Source organism: Ischnura elegans, chromosome 12 (genome assembly GCF_921293095.1).
Source record: "Ischnura elegans chromosome 12, ioIscEleg1.1, whole genome shotgun sequence".
NCBI lineage: Eukaryota > Metazoa > Arthropoda > Insecta > Odonata > Coenagrionidae > Ischnura > Ischnura elegans.
The window spans coordinates 88,622,464-88,635,557 of NC_060257.1; the positions used below are offsets into that span (position 1 = coordinate 88,622,464).

Below are 13,094 nucleotides of genomic sequence, written 5' to 3' on the forward strand. Positions count from 1 at the left end.
AAAGAAATTATTATCCATCAGATTGATACCAACCTGTGACATATTTAAAATAATGTCAATAGCTTTTTCATGGAAACTTCCACCTTCCAGGAGAAGCAATGAATGAACTAGTACAGGATAATTATTCCACTGCTCCATTTCAGATAAGGCTTCATCAACATCCTAAAAGAGTAGAAATTGACCATTAGGTAGTGAAGGTCGCTCCAGTGCTCCACCTCTCCTCCATGGCTGCCTGACCATTAGTATCACAAAACATTTTCTAACAGACTTTCTTGAACAGCCCTTGCAATCAAATCTCGTCAGCAGATATTGGGGTATCACTGCCTCATCCATTTTTGTGTTAAGATGAGAACTAATATACAGTAAATATAAAGTATCACCAGAGTTACCAACATAGGCCAAATATGTGCAACCCCGTGAAACCCCACAAAAGCAAACCCATGGGTGGCCTATACCCTCAGGATGAAACCGTAAATGCTTGACAAAGTCATTGGGACCAAAAATCTGGCATTTCATGATATGTATCGAATTATGCAATTTCAAGAATTTTTAATGAATTTCACCAAACATTTACTTTGGTTTTTCTACCATTATTTCTCTTTATGGAATTGTTTTTAACGTTACTGGATGCTATCTGTGAGAGTATTCTTCAATAAATTCTTTTGCAGTAGATTAAAGGCATCAATGATCGTACAATACGAACTACAACTTGAATGTTATGTGCACTCTCAGTGAGAAAAGATTAGCTGACGGGAGAATTGAGTGGAGGACTGCGTCAAACCAATCCTAGGATTATTGACCAGTGATGATGATGAAATTGGTGGTTTGGGTTGATACTATCTCATTGGCAAAGAGTTTAAAGGGGCATCTCTGTAATGCAGGCCATAGAAGTTATCTCCTTACCTTTTCCTCAAGGTGATGATTGGTAAAAACATTTTCCACAAATTGGTAAATGTCATCATCTGTCTGTCCGGTAAATCTGTCCATATTTTTAATAATGGACACCCAAGGATTAGTCTTGACGTCACTAAAAAGGAGAGAAAATCATTGACGGCTTCTTGCTAACAATGGACGGACAAAACTACATAGTTTTTAAGATGCCAACATACTCGTGGGTCCCTTGGAACTTTGGCCACCTCTCGAGGACAGCAGACAGGCAGTGGACCTGAGTCCACTCTTTTGTGCTCTCCAACAGCTGATTGAACAGCACTGACCTCGACTCTTCTTTTTCGAGGTCCGAAAACTTTACCTCAACGCTAATCCAACATTTGGCCACAATGGCTTGGGTCTCATAGAGCAAAAGTTTTTTTTCCAGTTCTTCAGTGTTTTCACTGTCACACTGGTCATGAATGTAGTGCTCCTGGAAATGAAAGTATAAATGCAAACATTTTCATGATGCAGAGAGTGCAATAGGATTTCTAATGGTTTTGAATTATGATTGACGTAAAACTCGTACCCATGTATTAAAGCACATGGATCAAATCAACGCACTCTGACAAATGCAGACTACCTTACAAACGGGATTTAATTTCAACTTTTTAAATTCTCTAATCCAATTCAAACAAGTATATATACACATACGGTGGCAGAGTTCATTACTACACATCAAAGAGCCATAAAAAATGTTATAGCCATCTGATGAGTGCAAGTAAAAGCATCTGGTGATAACTATAGTATGGGCAGTGATCATACTCTAGTTCAAACCGTGCCCGTTGTGCATTTCTAAACTATGTTCAACTAGTTGAAACTGCATGTTAGAATTGATGCATGTGGCTGATTTCCAACAGCCTTTTAATTCATTTCTTTTTATAATCAGAAGCAGAAATATTTTGAGGAAAAATAAGAAAGAAAATAGGAGTAACAGAAAATTATCAATCAATAAATATTTTATATCCTCGGGGTAGTTTAGTGGCTTACGGATTCACTCTTGAGCACAATTAGAAGAGGTTTGAAGAATTGTACGCAGACATTTTTAGTACCTTGAAAATTTTCATATTTAAAAAAATCTTCAAAAATTACTATTTGTTCAGGGGAATTATATATTACGTTTCCCAAATATGTATTATGTTATGTAAGTATTATATGTACCATTTTTCCGAACTGATGGCGGCTGGGTAGAAAATGGCAAGTAGCCAATCAGAAGCGCTGCCCCTTCCACCTCTCCCTTCCCCTCCATCCCCTTCCCTTTTCCCCTCCGCTCCCCTCCATCTGGCCGGCTGGCGTTGCCAGCCTTGGGAATAACAGTACTTTCGGGGGCGGCAGGACGAGCACTGTGCAATCTCCAAAGATTCAGCTTGGCAACACTGCTAGCTGGAGAGCGATGTGCACTGCACGGAGTTCGGAGAGAGACTGCTGCCTCCTCCACACTTTCTCCTGTCGCTCTCCTGTGATTGGCTAGAAGAGTGGGTGGGTTTCGAGCACGCTCACGGTCAGCCGCCATCAGTTCGGAAAAATGGTATAGATTGCAAAAATTGCTCAACCGCAGAAATGGCTCTAATTTTGTATTCTTAGTTGTAGCTGACTAGTAATCCTAAATAAGTTAATAACCACTGGTAGAATTTTACTTAGCATATCATAGTTTTTTTAGAAAAACCACTTGAAAAGGCAAGAATTTACATTAAAATAACCTTAATGGGCCTTCTCATCATCCAATCAAAACATCTCCGATAACCAGCAATTGTGGGATTCTTGCCATACACTGTACACACTATAATGAACTCCTACAGTGCACCTGTACATTAACTTACCTGAATCAACTTCAATGCCTGGAGTCTGAGAGTTGGAGTAAGACTCATACTAGCACAAAGCATTTGTAAATCCTTCCATAAACTAGATTCCAGATCAAAAACCACTCCACCATCAAAACCTTCCTGAAGTCTTGATAAAACTGCCTCCACAAATGCTACAGCTTCTTGTTTACTTGTATGGTCAGAGCTATCTTCAAGTGCACTAAAGAATGGAGGAAATAGGGAAATCAAATATCCAGCCACAGTGTAGATGAACACTACAAAATCACAAAATATGAAGTATACTATTCTGATAGTTTATGTTGCATGAAGGCCCACTTTGATTGACTTAATCTTGTGTAATAACCATCATTTATTACACTCATGGAACATGATTAGACTAAATAATAATAAAATAAATAAAAATATTAAGCCAAGTAAATTCCAAGGCAAAAAATGTCAGAATCATCACAATCCATACATATTCCCAACACAAGAGCTTAAAGAGATTTTTTTTAAAGAGGTGTGCCATTATTCTGATTTTCATATTGCCAATACGCTACTATAAAATAGTGTATCTTATACTGCCTGGATAGTTCTATTTTTCGAATTCTGCCCTCAATCAGCATACATACGCTGGCATAATTCATTGGGTGATCAAAAACATTTCAGGTTTGGCAGATAGACTAACTATTTCTGACCTGCTATTCATTATTATACCTTAATGTTATAATTTTGGACATGAAACAGAATCTGACCCCTGGAGGTAATCTGCAATCTGGAGTAATCAGACATTAAAATGTTCCACTAAGAGAGAGCCGAGGTAAAATAACTCTCGGAGAGAAATTCGCCACACAAAAATCATACTCGACTTTCATATAAATCCATATACATATGCCTACAGACCAGATGCAGTTGATTCTTTATCAGATAACTCTTTTCCACCTTAGATCCTTAACACAGTACATGTAATTACAGAATTGCAATACACAGTTTTCCTTTAAAGCACACTTGAAATAAAAGATCTCAAGAAACATTTTCGAGGCATTTTTTGGGCACTATTTCTGAAATCACTTCATGCTCTAAATACACACTCAGAGATATTATACTATACATTGCATTCCTGTTACATTTACTCTACTTAGATCAACAATTATCAGAGAACATTATTTAGTAAGAAGTAAAACTTACATGAAATCTTTCACAGAAACTTTCAAAAATTCCTCCAGCAGACAACTTATAGGTTGCAAATATTCGGAAACAGATAGTGAGAGCAAAAATTCTATAGAACTAAACGGTTCTGAACTACAAACAGCCAGTTTGAAAGTTTTGAACACCTTTTTGTCATCAACATGGGCTAAATCCAACAACCTGAAAAATATAGATAACATAAGAATGAAACTTACTTTAAGAATTAATCTTTCAAGATTAACACATATAAATTGGATAAAAAACCAACAAGTGAGAACATATTTCCATTTTACCTCAAAAAATTCTTTAAATCTTCACTTCCACTAGAATACACATCTAAAGCTGCTTTGGTACTCAATTTTTTCAAATGCATTTTCCACTTACTTATTTCATTGGCTACTAGACTCCAGTCATTCCTGCAAAATAAATGGCATTCTAATTACGATGGTTCACCAATTTGTTAGCACAATGTCACTTGCACGCAATTTTTGATCAAGTTTATTTGCATGGGATGCTCTTGACTGGACGATGGGTTAAATACCTCACACACATTCCGTCAAAAAGTAGAAATAAATGCTAAAAAATTAATTAAACTCTTGAATAAGCACAAACAAGGAGAATAAAATGTATAATTACATGGAGCACTGAAGTTTGCAAAATGACTCAGTAGAGTTAATCATCCACTTTCGGCACTCAATAGTCAGCAATTTATGACTCTTCTCCGAGAAGCATGCTTCTTTAACGAAGTCTAAAATGTCGAAGGGTAACATTTTGTAAAAATATGCTTTGCATTGCTGGAACTTCTCTTGCCACTTCACTTCTTGGCCTGACGCGTGGCTAGCATTATCCATTTCCTGCAAAAGAAACATAGGTTCTCAAGGTCAAGAAATATTTATTCATTTCATCACCAAAAACGGCACAAAGGCTTTTACATAGGCTGTTCCTTAAATAAATAATACCTAAAAGATAACAAACAATAGCACAATAAATAAAAACTAACAGAAAACAAAATTTTTAAACATAAAAGGGGGGACTATTGATAAGACAATGGTGAATTGTTCAGATGGCATTTTAAGGTGGCTTTGTAACTAGTGGCAGAGGAAAATGGGTCCAGGGAAGGGATTTTTGAAGCCATGGAGTTAAACTAGGAGGGGATTCGGTGGAACAGAGAGCATTTAGAGATGGAGAGACGGAATCGTGGAATGTGAAGCAGAGAGTTATTTCATTCGGGGCGAGGAGGAATATGAAAACAGAAAAGAGGGAGAATTTTAGTGAATCGTATTAAATCAACCCACATAAAAGAGGCACTTTAATTCATCACACACAAAGGTTGGTTTGGATAGGTGAGGGTAGAGCTCACCCCAGACTTAGTCACAGGCATACCAATGTCACACATTCAGGATAGAAAGGGACACTTCATTTCTGTGAGCCACCTCACACTTTGAGTATTTTTATTTGGGAGAGTCCACAGGCTTCCCTTCCAGGATATAAGTACACCATTCAATCATAAGCCCAATGCTTTACCTACTAGGTAACCGCTTAACTGCACTCCCCTCTTTTTAAATGAGACATTGCAAATATTCATTCCACAGAATTAATTACCCACAAACAATCAATTTAAATTAGTTTCAGTTTTTTTAGCCTTGAGACTGAGGGATTTCATGATATTAAATAGCAGCCTGCATGGGATAGAAGCAAGGAATATGTGCAAAAAATCCACAGAGAAAATATCAGTGCCAGTGACTCCTGTAAAAGTTATCACTGTGGTTAGTCCCAGCACACTCAAAATAAGCAAGAAATATTTTTGCCTCCAGTTTGGCCGAGTGCCTCTCAGAGAGTGAACCTTATAATAATCCCATTAAATATAACCCATGTAAAATATTTTTTTCTTACCAAGGGATGGACCTCCATTTGGGCTCTTGTTGTAGGCAATGGCGCAGTGAGGGGGGAGTTTTGGGGGGATAAAACCCCCACAAAGCTCAGAGAAATTTTTAAGTTTAATCCATTTTACTCAATTCGATTGATATTACTAATAAAATAGCGTAAGAATTAATATAATATCCCTCAGAAAGCCGTAAAACTCACCATTTTGAACCATTTATCTTAAAATTCCGCAATTTATTAATCTCGCACCTACCACTTATCCTGGTGGGTATTCCATACCCCCACACACACCAGTATTACCGTATTTCTCCGAATATAGTTCCCATCTGAATATAGTCCCCCTCCCCCCTAATTTTGAGGCTTCAGTTTCGGGAAAAGTTAAAAAAATGCATTTGAATGTAGTCCCCCTTTTACTTTTACGACAGGCATTTTTGGAAAAAAAGGGGGGACTATATTCAGACATAAACGGTAGTTGCACCTTAACCCCCCCACCCCCCTAGCCTTGATTCCTTGCTGTGTCCCTGCAGGGTTGTAGGCACATTAACAGTGAAGACCGGGGAGGAAACAATACGAAATGGGCAGCACCACAGGATACTCCAGGAGGCAGCCCAAGCCATGAGGGCTGGCCCCTAATAAGAAATGCCCCTCAGAGATCCTCACAGAGAGCGAAAATGCCCAAGTGCAAGATATTCGGGAAGCAATAAAAATTTTGGGAAACTGCTGCATCAAGTCATATGATGGTTAAACGGCTTTTCCACAGTCAGAATGTGAAACGCACAAAAACGTTCCCATTGTCCATTTCTTCCTAACGTAGATTGCTTTATCCAAGTGGCACAGAATGGGAGAGATGGTGAAAGTTGAGGGTTGCTGGTGAAAAGGTCACGGTGTTAGAGGCTCGGAGCAGGGGGCTACAAGCAGGCTGAAAATGTGGGCATTTCCCACCCAGAACCCTTGCTCACCTAAGCCTAAAGAACAGTGGAGGGTATATGGCAACGTAGCAATGGCCGTTTGCTGATCTGTGATGCAGGTAATGAAACCTATGTCTTAGAGGTGACAAAACTCATGGGATTGAATGCTGAATAACATGGATAGTACTGATATACAGTAATAGCCTCACCCATGTTATCATCCCTAGTAGCATGGGCTCATAGCATAGTGTTCACAGACCTGTGATGCAGCTAATACAACCTATGTCCTAGAGAGATTGCGAAACTCATAGGAAAGAATTCTGAATTACAAGGATAGCAATGATCTACAGCAACAGCTGCATTCATGACATCATACCTGAATTAATCGTTGAATGTTTTGCAATTTTTAGATGAAAAATATGGCAGCAGAATTACAACATATCGCACAGCACTGGTGGATTTTATTAAGGTTAACGTTCTACTCACACACACCACCAAGTATTTCAATAAGCATTCAGTTGGAAAAGAATTACAAATTCTATGAGGTGAAACCCCACATATTTTAATCACGCACTGCCATTGAGCCATTAGGTATTTATTTCAAAGATTTCCCACAAAAATGTTTTTGATGAATAAAAAACAGAGAAGCAACAGAATTCATTGCCATTAGAGACCAGTGAAAATGAAGAGGACAACACGTAAGGATAGATACATAGATTTCCATCGGCCATACCCCTCCCTCAAAGTAATGCACTGACCTGAAAAAAGTACTTTTTCACCCACAGTCCGTACAAATTGCCCACTTGAACAGAGCAATTTAAGGAAGGGTGCAGACCTTTCAAAAGGTTGGCTATGCTTTCCAAATTATTGATTGTCAGGCGCGGACTAACAGCCTTAAGGATGTCATTAGGGTTATCGATAAGTTCTTTGTAATCAATTCCTACAAGAGAGAAAGAGAATACATCAAAACAAAATTTTCAATGCAAGAATAAACAAAGAGATGTTCATGCTAGTTATAACCTAGAGGAAAAAAGCATAAAATATACCTGAGTTAGTGGCAACCACACTTTTCAAGAGCTTTAGATGTTCCGATGGGGAAAGAACAACATTGTTTGCAGGAGATGGCTTCCACGATGTGCCGTTTTCCATCAACATCTCTAACGTCAGAAAGTAATGATTCAGCTTCTCATAATCTTTACCATCCAACAATGGATACACATGTGTGTTGAGGCTGGAATGAGATAGTAGCTTTCTAAAGCACAGAAGATACGCAATCACAACAAAAATTATTTCCTTCCCTCAAAAACTCCCTACATATAAAAATACACACACCCACATATGTATGTACATACTAATTAATGACCAACCTCTTTTGATGATTTAAAACTGAACCAACATCACTGCAAATCAGATAAACAGCAGATGGGACTGATAAACAATAGGAATTCTAATACCAAGTGGTAATTTATAATCTATCAAATGAATGACTATGGAATTGTCATCATGAAAAAAATTTAACCTGGATTGGGAATCAAACCACAAATATTTCCCAAGACACCACTCAGACACTTTCATTATCTTGTTAATTCGCGGTTCACTCCTTTTCGCTAAATTTGGATGCTGAGGCATCAATGGAATCTGATGACGGAAGAGCAGCAGCAGGGGGCAAAAATGGCATTCATGCTCTCGCGAGATATTACATAATCCCACTGCGTTCTATCGCTCCATTGCCGGCCTAGGTGGCGGTGGGGTAAAGTACTCGCCTGCCAATCCGTAGGTCGTGGGTTCGAATCCCGCCTGGGTAAGTGATCCCTAACCAGGGCATGGATGTTTGTGTCGTCCTTCGTTAATGTTGAAAACCCGTTGTAAAGGCCACAATGTGCTGTTTACGGGGAATTTGGAAATAAATAAAAAATAAAAATAAGCAACGAGGGGAATTGAGTGAGGACTTATTTTGCTCAGGAAAATGGCCGACTGATCTTACTCAGCTAGATGGTGTATGCATTCAATCAGATCATGTAGTTGAGATGTTAGGAGAGGTGACCCAGAGATTATGTAATTTGCACCATGAGAGGATGGTAGGTGGGGAAGGGTGGAGAAAACCTGGTACACATGTATTGGCATTAGCCTGCTCTTAAAAAAAGGCAATAGAGGGGTGCATAGCCAAGCATCCCATCCAACGGACAGAGTGCTGCACTTAAGGTGTCCTCCACACAACACTGCAGTGGAGATTCAACAACCTCTGAAAAATCCTTGCCACTGCCAGGATTAGAACCCAGACCCCCAGGATGGGAAGCCAATATTCAAACCATAACAACAACCTGATTCCCAGACTGATCAGATCTTCCTGAACCCTCCTGATTAAGTCCAGAGCTGCTCAGTCAGTATGCCTAATAATAAATAATCACTTTGAACGTGATGTAAAATAATCTGTGATTGTTATATGCATGAAAATCCCTCTTACACATCCTGCACATAAAATCTTACCTATTGATCACATTATCTGGAGCAGCCTTCATTTTTTCAACAAGCTTGGGATCTGATATCCGTGACTTCAGTTCTTTCAGGGACAGACGGTCACTGATAAATATGGTGGACACATAAGCAGCGACCAACTTCCCCTCGGGAACATGGTGCCTAGCAGCCAAATCCATGGCAAATTGGAAGGCTGCACTATCATCAGTCCTAAAATTGAACAATTTCATTAGACGTTAGGCAACATTAATCCATTGGCTTAATATTTTTGACTCCTTGTTCGTTGATTACTTCACTTTTTTCCATCCTTCAGGCTTTCTGATCACTTTTTATTTCTTTAAAAGTATTATAGCCCTTATCATGGATTTCTTATGCATCCAGAGAATATAAATTAAACATAAATGACAATATACTCATAAAAATTGTGATTAATAAGTAAAAAATAGCTTATCAACACATTTGGACACTCAATAACTTGCAAGTACTTTAATGGAGGACAGTTAGGCCAGACAGTGAATTGCCATCCATTATTTAACTTCCTTATATTTATTCCAACAAGTATAAAAATACTTCTCCCGAAATAAATCAAAATATGGTGTAACTTACAGTGCAAGCCCAACGATCGTGTCTTGTTGATACTCTGAGTCACTACTGAATCTTTGAACATGAACACCGTAACCCATAGAGGACAGCAATCTTTCTTGAAGATGATCAATCAATAAGCTGTGATAGTGCTCCAACCTCTCCATGCAGTACTTGTTTGAGTCAGATAAATTACTTTTCAGACCATATACATACTGAAACAGCTGTAAGGAGAAAAAAGAATTTTGCCGCTTAGTCATGTATTAACACAGCTGTACTATGAGGGAAAAAGTATTCCAACAAGGACTATGCTCTGCAGGAACAAGTGACTTTGTACGCAGTCACTTGTTCCCGCAGTGCTTTGAATTTCGTCGTCGCAGACCAGCGACAAAACAAGGGTGTTTTCACCCCGACAGTTGCTTAGTAAGCACGACCCTCGCCATATGTGGACTTGTGACGTCAACATCTTGTTCGATAAAACACATCCCGAAGTTCGCTTTGAGAAAATCGCTTGGTGGTGTAACTGGATACCTGACCACCTGACCTGACCGTCAATTGCGAGATCCGGGTTCGTATCCTGGCTAAGTCAAATATTTTTTCATGGTGCACTTCATCCGTTGGTATATTTAAGGATAATGCTGTTTGCAACTGTTGGTCTCTGAGAAAATCAGTTCATTTTCTGGAAGAATTTCACTATATACATCACACATATAAGTACAAATTGGTAATGTTCTTAGTAATAAGTTTCATCAAAGGAATCGTTACATGGAGTGTAATACATATACAAGAGCACTACTTAGATTCTAGAAAATTGCTCATTCTGTCAAAAAATTGAAATATGTTTGTACGCAATCATCCATGATATGCCAAGGATTTCTACATGGTGGCATGGAATGGCAATTGTCGTTCCTTTTTAAGTCTCGGATCTTTGACAATTTTTTTCTTCAAAGCAATCTGAGCTGCAGGAAAAAAACAAAACAAAAACCATGCCACTTGGTTTAAGTTTTTGGCAATGAAAATAAGCAGTCACAAACGTAAGGTACGTTTCAAAAAACTATGCTCTGATTTGGACTGCTTTAATGAATTATACTCCCCAGACCAGACTTACTCAAAAATGCAATGTGATCACTAACCTTATTGGGGTCATGCAGGTACATGTCATGCCTCTTTTCTGGAGGAGCTGATGTCACAGCAATCTGCAGACTGAAGTACAACATTGCCAGCTGAAGAGATACTTCGGTTTTTGGCTCTAGTTCAGAAAAACAATTGTCTGCTAGCTTAGGATTTCCCAAAGCAAGCAAGTAGGCCATTCCAAGGACACAATCTTCTGGTAGCAGGAGCTCACTCAACTTCACTATAACTGAATGAAAAAAAATCAAAAATAAACTCCTTATTTCAAAACAATCAAGTATGAGGTTGCTTCAAAGTTACCTAATGCAATAAAATTCAACAGTACTTTAGCCATTCCGGGCCATAATCATAGAATGTAAATACCTATGTATATCAGTGAAAACTGCTCTACATAGAATCTATAGATGGAGCTTCCTAAATAAGAGGCCAATTCCCCTTCGAAGAGGGCTACAGCCTTCAACTGCCAGAAGTCACATTTTTTTTCTACAAGCGGCCAATCCTTCTGAGACCTTTAATTTCACAAAATGCATTGTAATACCATTTGGGAATTGCTCTCTTTTAGCTAAAGACAGTAAATTAGGGTGTGGCTTCTTTTTTAACTTCAAAGTAACTAAGAAATGTTTTCAATGAGCAGGCTTTCCATTAATTCCCTGGTAATACGTAATACATACATAATTTCGAGCATTAATTCTGATGGTGAATTTATGAAAGCACATGACACTAATGCACCTGAGTAAATAAGAGAACTTTGAGCTGTAAGTTTGTGCAAATACATAATTAGCATTCTTGTGACATTGTTTATGGAAAATTACTTTCTCAACTGTAGCTAGGAAAGTGGGGGGAGGAAGTATAGTGATGAGGGGTGCAGGACCAATGCAGATTTCTGACCATGACAATTCAGATTTCAGAGCTGACCATGACAATTCAGATTTCAGCCTCTGTCAGTCATGTCGAGAGAAGGCTGATATGTTTCCGCTAGCTGTCAGTGAAAGAGTCAATTAAAGCATTATTCTCCACCCTGCTTACAAAACTGTGACAAATAAATTTTTCTTACCATCTCGATTGGCCTTGACTTCTGAACTGTCATCATTACTTTCTTGCAATAGGTTAATCCTTGATAAAATCTGGAGTAGTTCCAAAGAGGTGTTTGACAGATCTGGAGATGAGTATTTGTTGTACTTTGTGCCCAAGATACTCAGGTGACAGTCAGGATGCAACGTAGCGTAGAAAGGGTCATAACCTTGCTTGGTGAAATCTTCATTGAGATCCTCCTCATTTTCCGAGGATGTATAATCTTGTATAGGCCTAATCCAACTGCCAAAAAATGAGATGAGTTATTAGTCATGACTAAGTGCGTAAATGTCAAACAATTAGTGGGCACGCTGAGACTATGAACTAACTGAAAATTCAATAATAAATTACTTGATCAATCAGAGGCGGATTAAGGAGAGGGTTAATATCAGGAAATATTGAAAAGATAGTAATTTTAAAGGTGGCTCTCCAATGTGAGTTTTTATTTCACCAGCTTAAGAGACAATGCTTAAAAATATGTAATTTATGAATATCTAAAAGCCGCTTTCTACACATATCACACCTCAGACACATAATGCCCATGTGATATTGCACACCACAATGGTGCCGCAACTAAGTAACTAGCCACCCAACACAATGTGCTTAATCCACTACTGTGATTAAGAAATGCTGTTCTTTGATACTACTGATGAGCACGAGCAAATCTTAAAAGAACCAATCTTACAGGTAAAATTAGAACCAATCTTAGAGGTTAAATAGCAGCTTGCTCCACCAATCAAATGAAAATTACTGACACACATACGGCCAAACAGACGTAAAATCTGTCCCCAATGACACATGTAGAAATTATACTATTTTCACGCCAAATTTTTTATCTAGTGAGACAGATATTCAATTTTCTATCCCACTTTTAAATACACGAACCTAACATTATCAATTGATTGATTGATTTCTTCATATATTTTTTTTTTCCCAATGAAAAAAATTTTTAAGTGAAACTGTTGATATCATATCAGCATGAACACTTTGGGAACCCAGAGGAATCCTTCATTCACAACTTTTGAAAGCCTCAGCTAAAAGACAACACTTCATTTTAACAATAGAATTTCTAGCAATAAAAACAATTGCGACAGCAATGGTTTCAATGGCACAAATCCACTCTGCT

General features: G+C 38.3%; 2 protein-coding genes across 2 annotated transcripts in view; one reads left to right on the forward strand and one right to left on the reverse strand.

Annotated features, from left to right (window-relative positions):
• LOC124169436 (28S ribosomal protein S11, mitochondrial) overlaps nucleotides 1–13,094 on the forward strand; it is a 119,875-nt gene that overhangs the window by 59,960 nt on the left and 46,821 nt on the right. The gene's annotated exons all lie outside the window — the stretch shown is intronic.
• Nucleotides 1–13,094, reverse strand: part of LOC124169432 (neuroblastoma-amplified sequence-like) — a 37,504-nt gene that overhangs the window by 2,939 nt on the left and 21,471 nt on the right. Inside the window, exons 30-42 of the mRNA XM_046548027.1 lie at nucleotides 11,952–12,211; nucleotides 10,900–11,126; nucleotides 9,791–9,990; nucleotides 9,197–9,394; nucleotides 7,756–7,940; nucleotides 7,468–7,649; nucleotides 4,554–4,771; nucleotides 4,211–4,333; nucleotides 3,918–4,097; nucleotides 2,748–2,949; nucleotides 1,110–1,360; nucleotides 904–1,027; nucleotides 34–162 (exon numbers count right to left, since the gene is read on the reverse strand). Of these exons, the coding sequence (XP_046403983.1) occupies nucleotides 34–162; nucleotides 904–1,027; nucleotides 1,110–1,360; nucleotides 2,748–2,949; nucleotides 3,918–4,097; nucleotides 4,211–4,333; nucleotides 4,554–4,771; nucleotides 7,468–7,649; nucleotides 7,756–7,940; nucleotides 9,197–9,394; nucleotides 9,791–9,990; nucleotides 10,900–11,126; nucleotides 11,952–12,211 (2,479 nt within the window). The remainder of the gene's footprint in view (nucleotides 1–33; nucleotides 163–903; nucleotides 1,028–1,109; nucleotides 1,361–2,747; nucleotides 2,950–3,917; nucleotides 4,098–4,210; nucleotides 4,334–4,553; nucleotides 4,772–7,467; nucleotides 7,650–7,755; nucleotides 7,941–9,196; nucleotides 9,395–9,790; nucleotides 9,991–10,899; nucleotides 11,127–11,951; nucleotides 12,212–13,094) is intronic.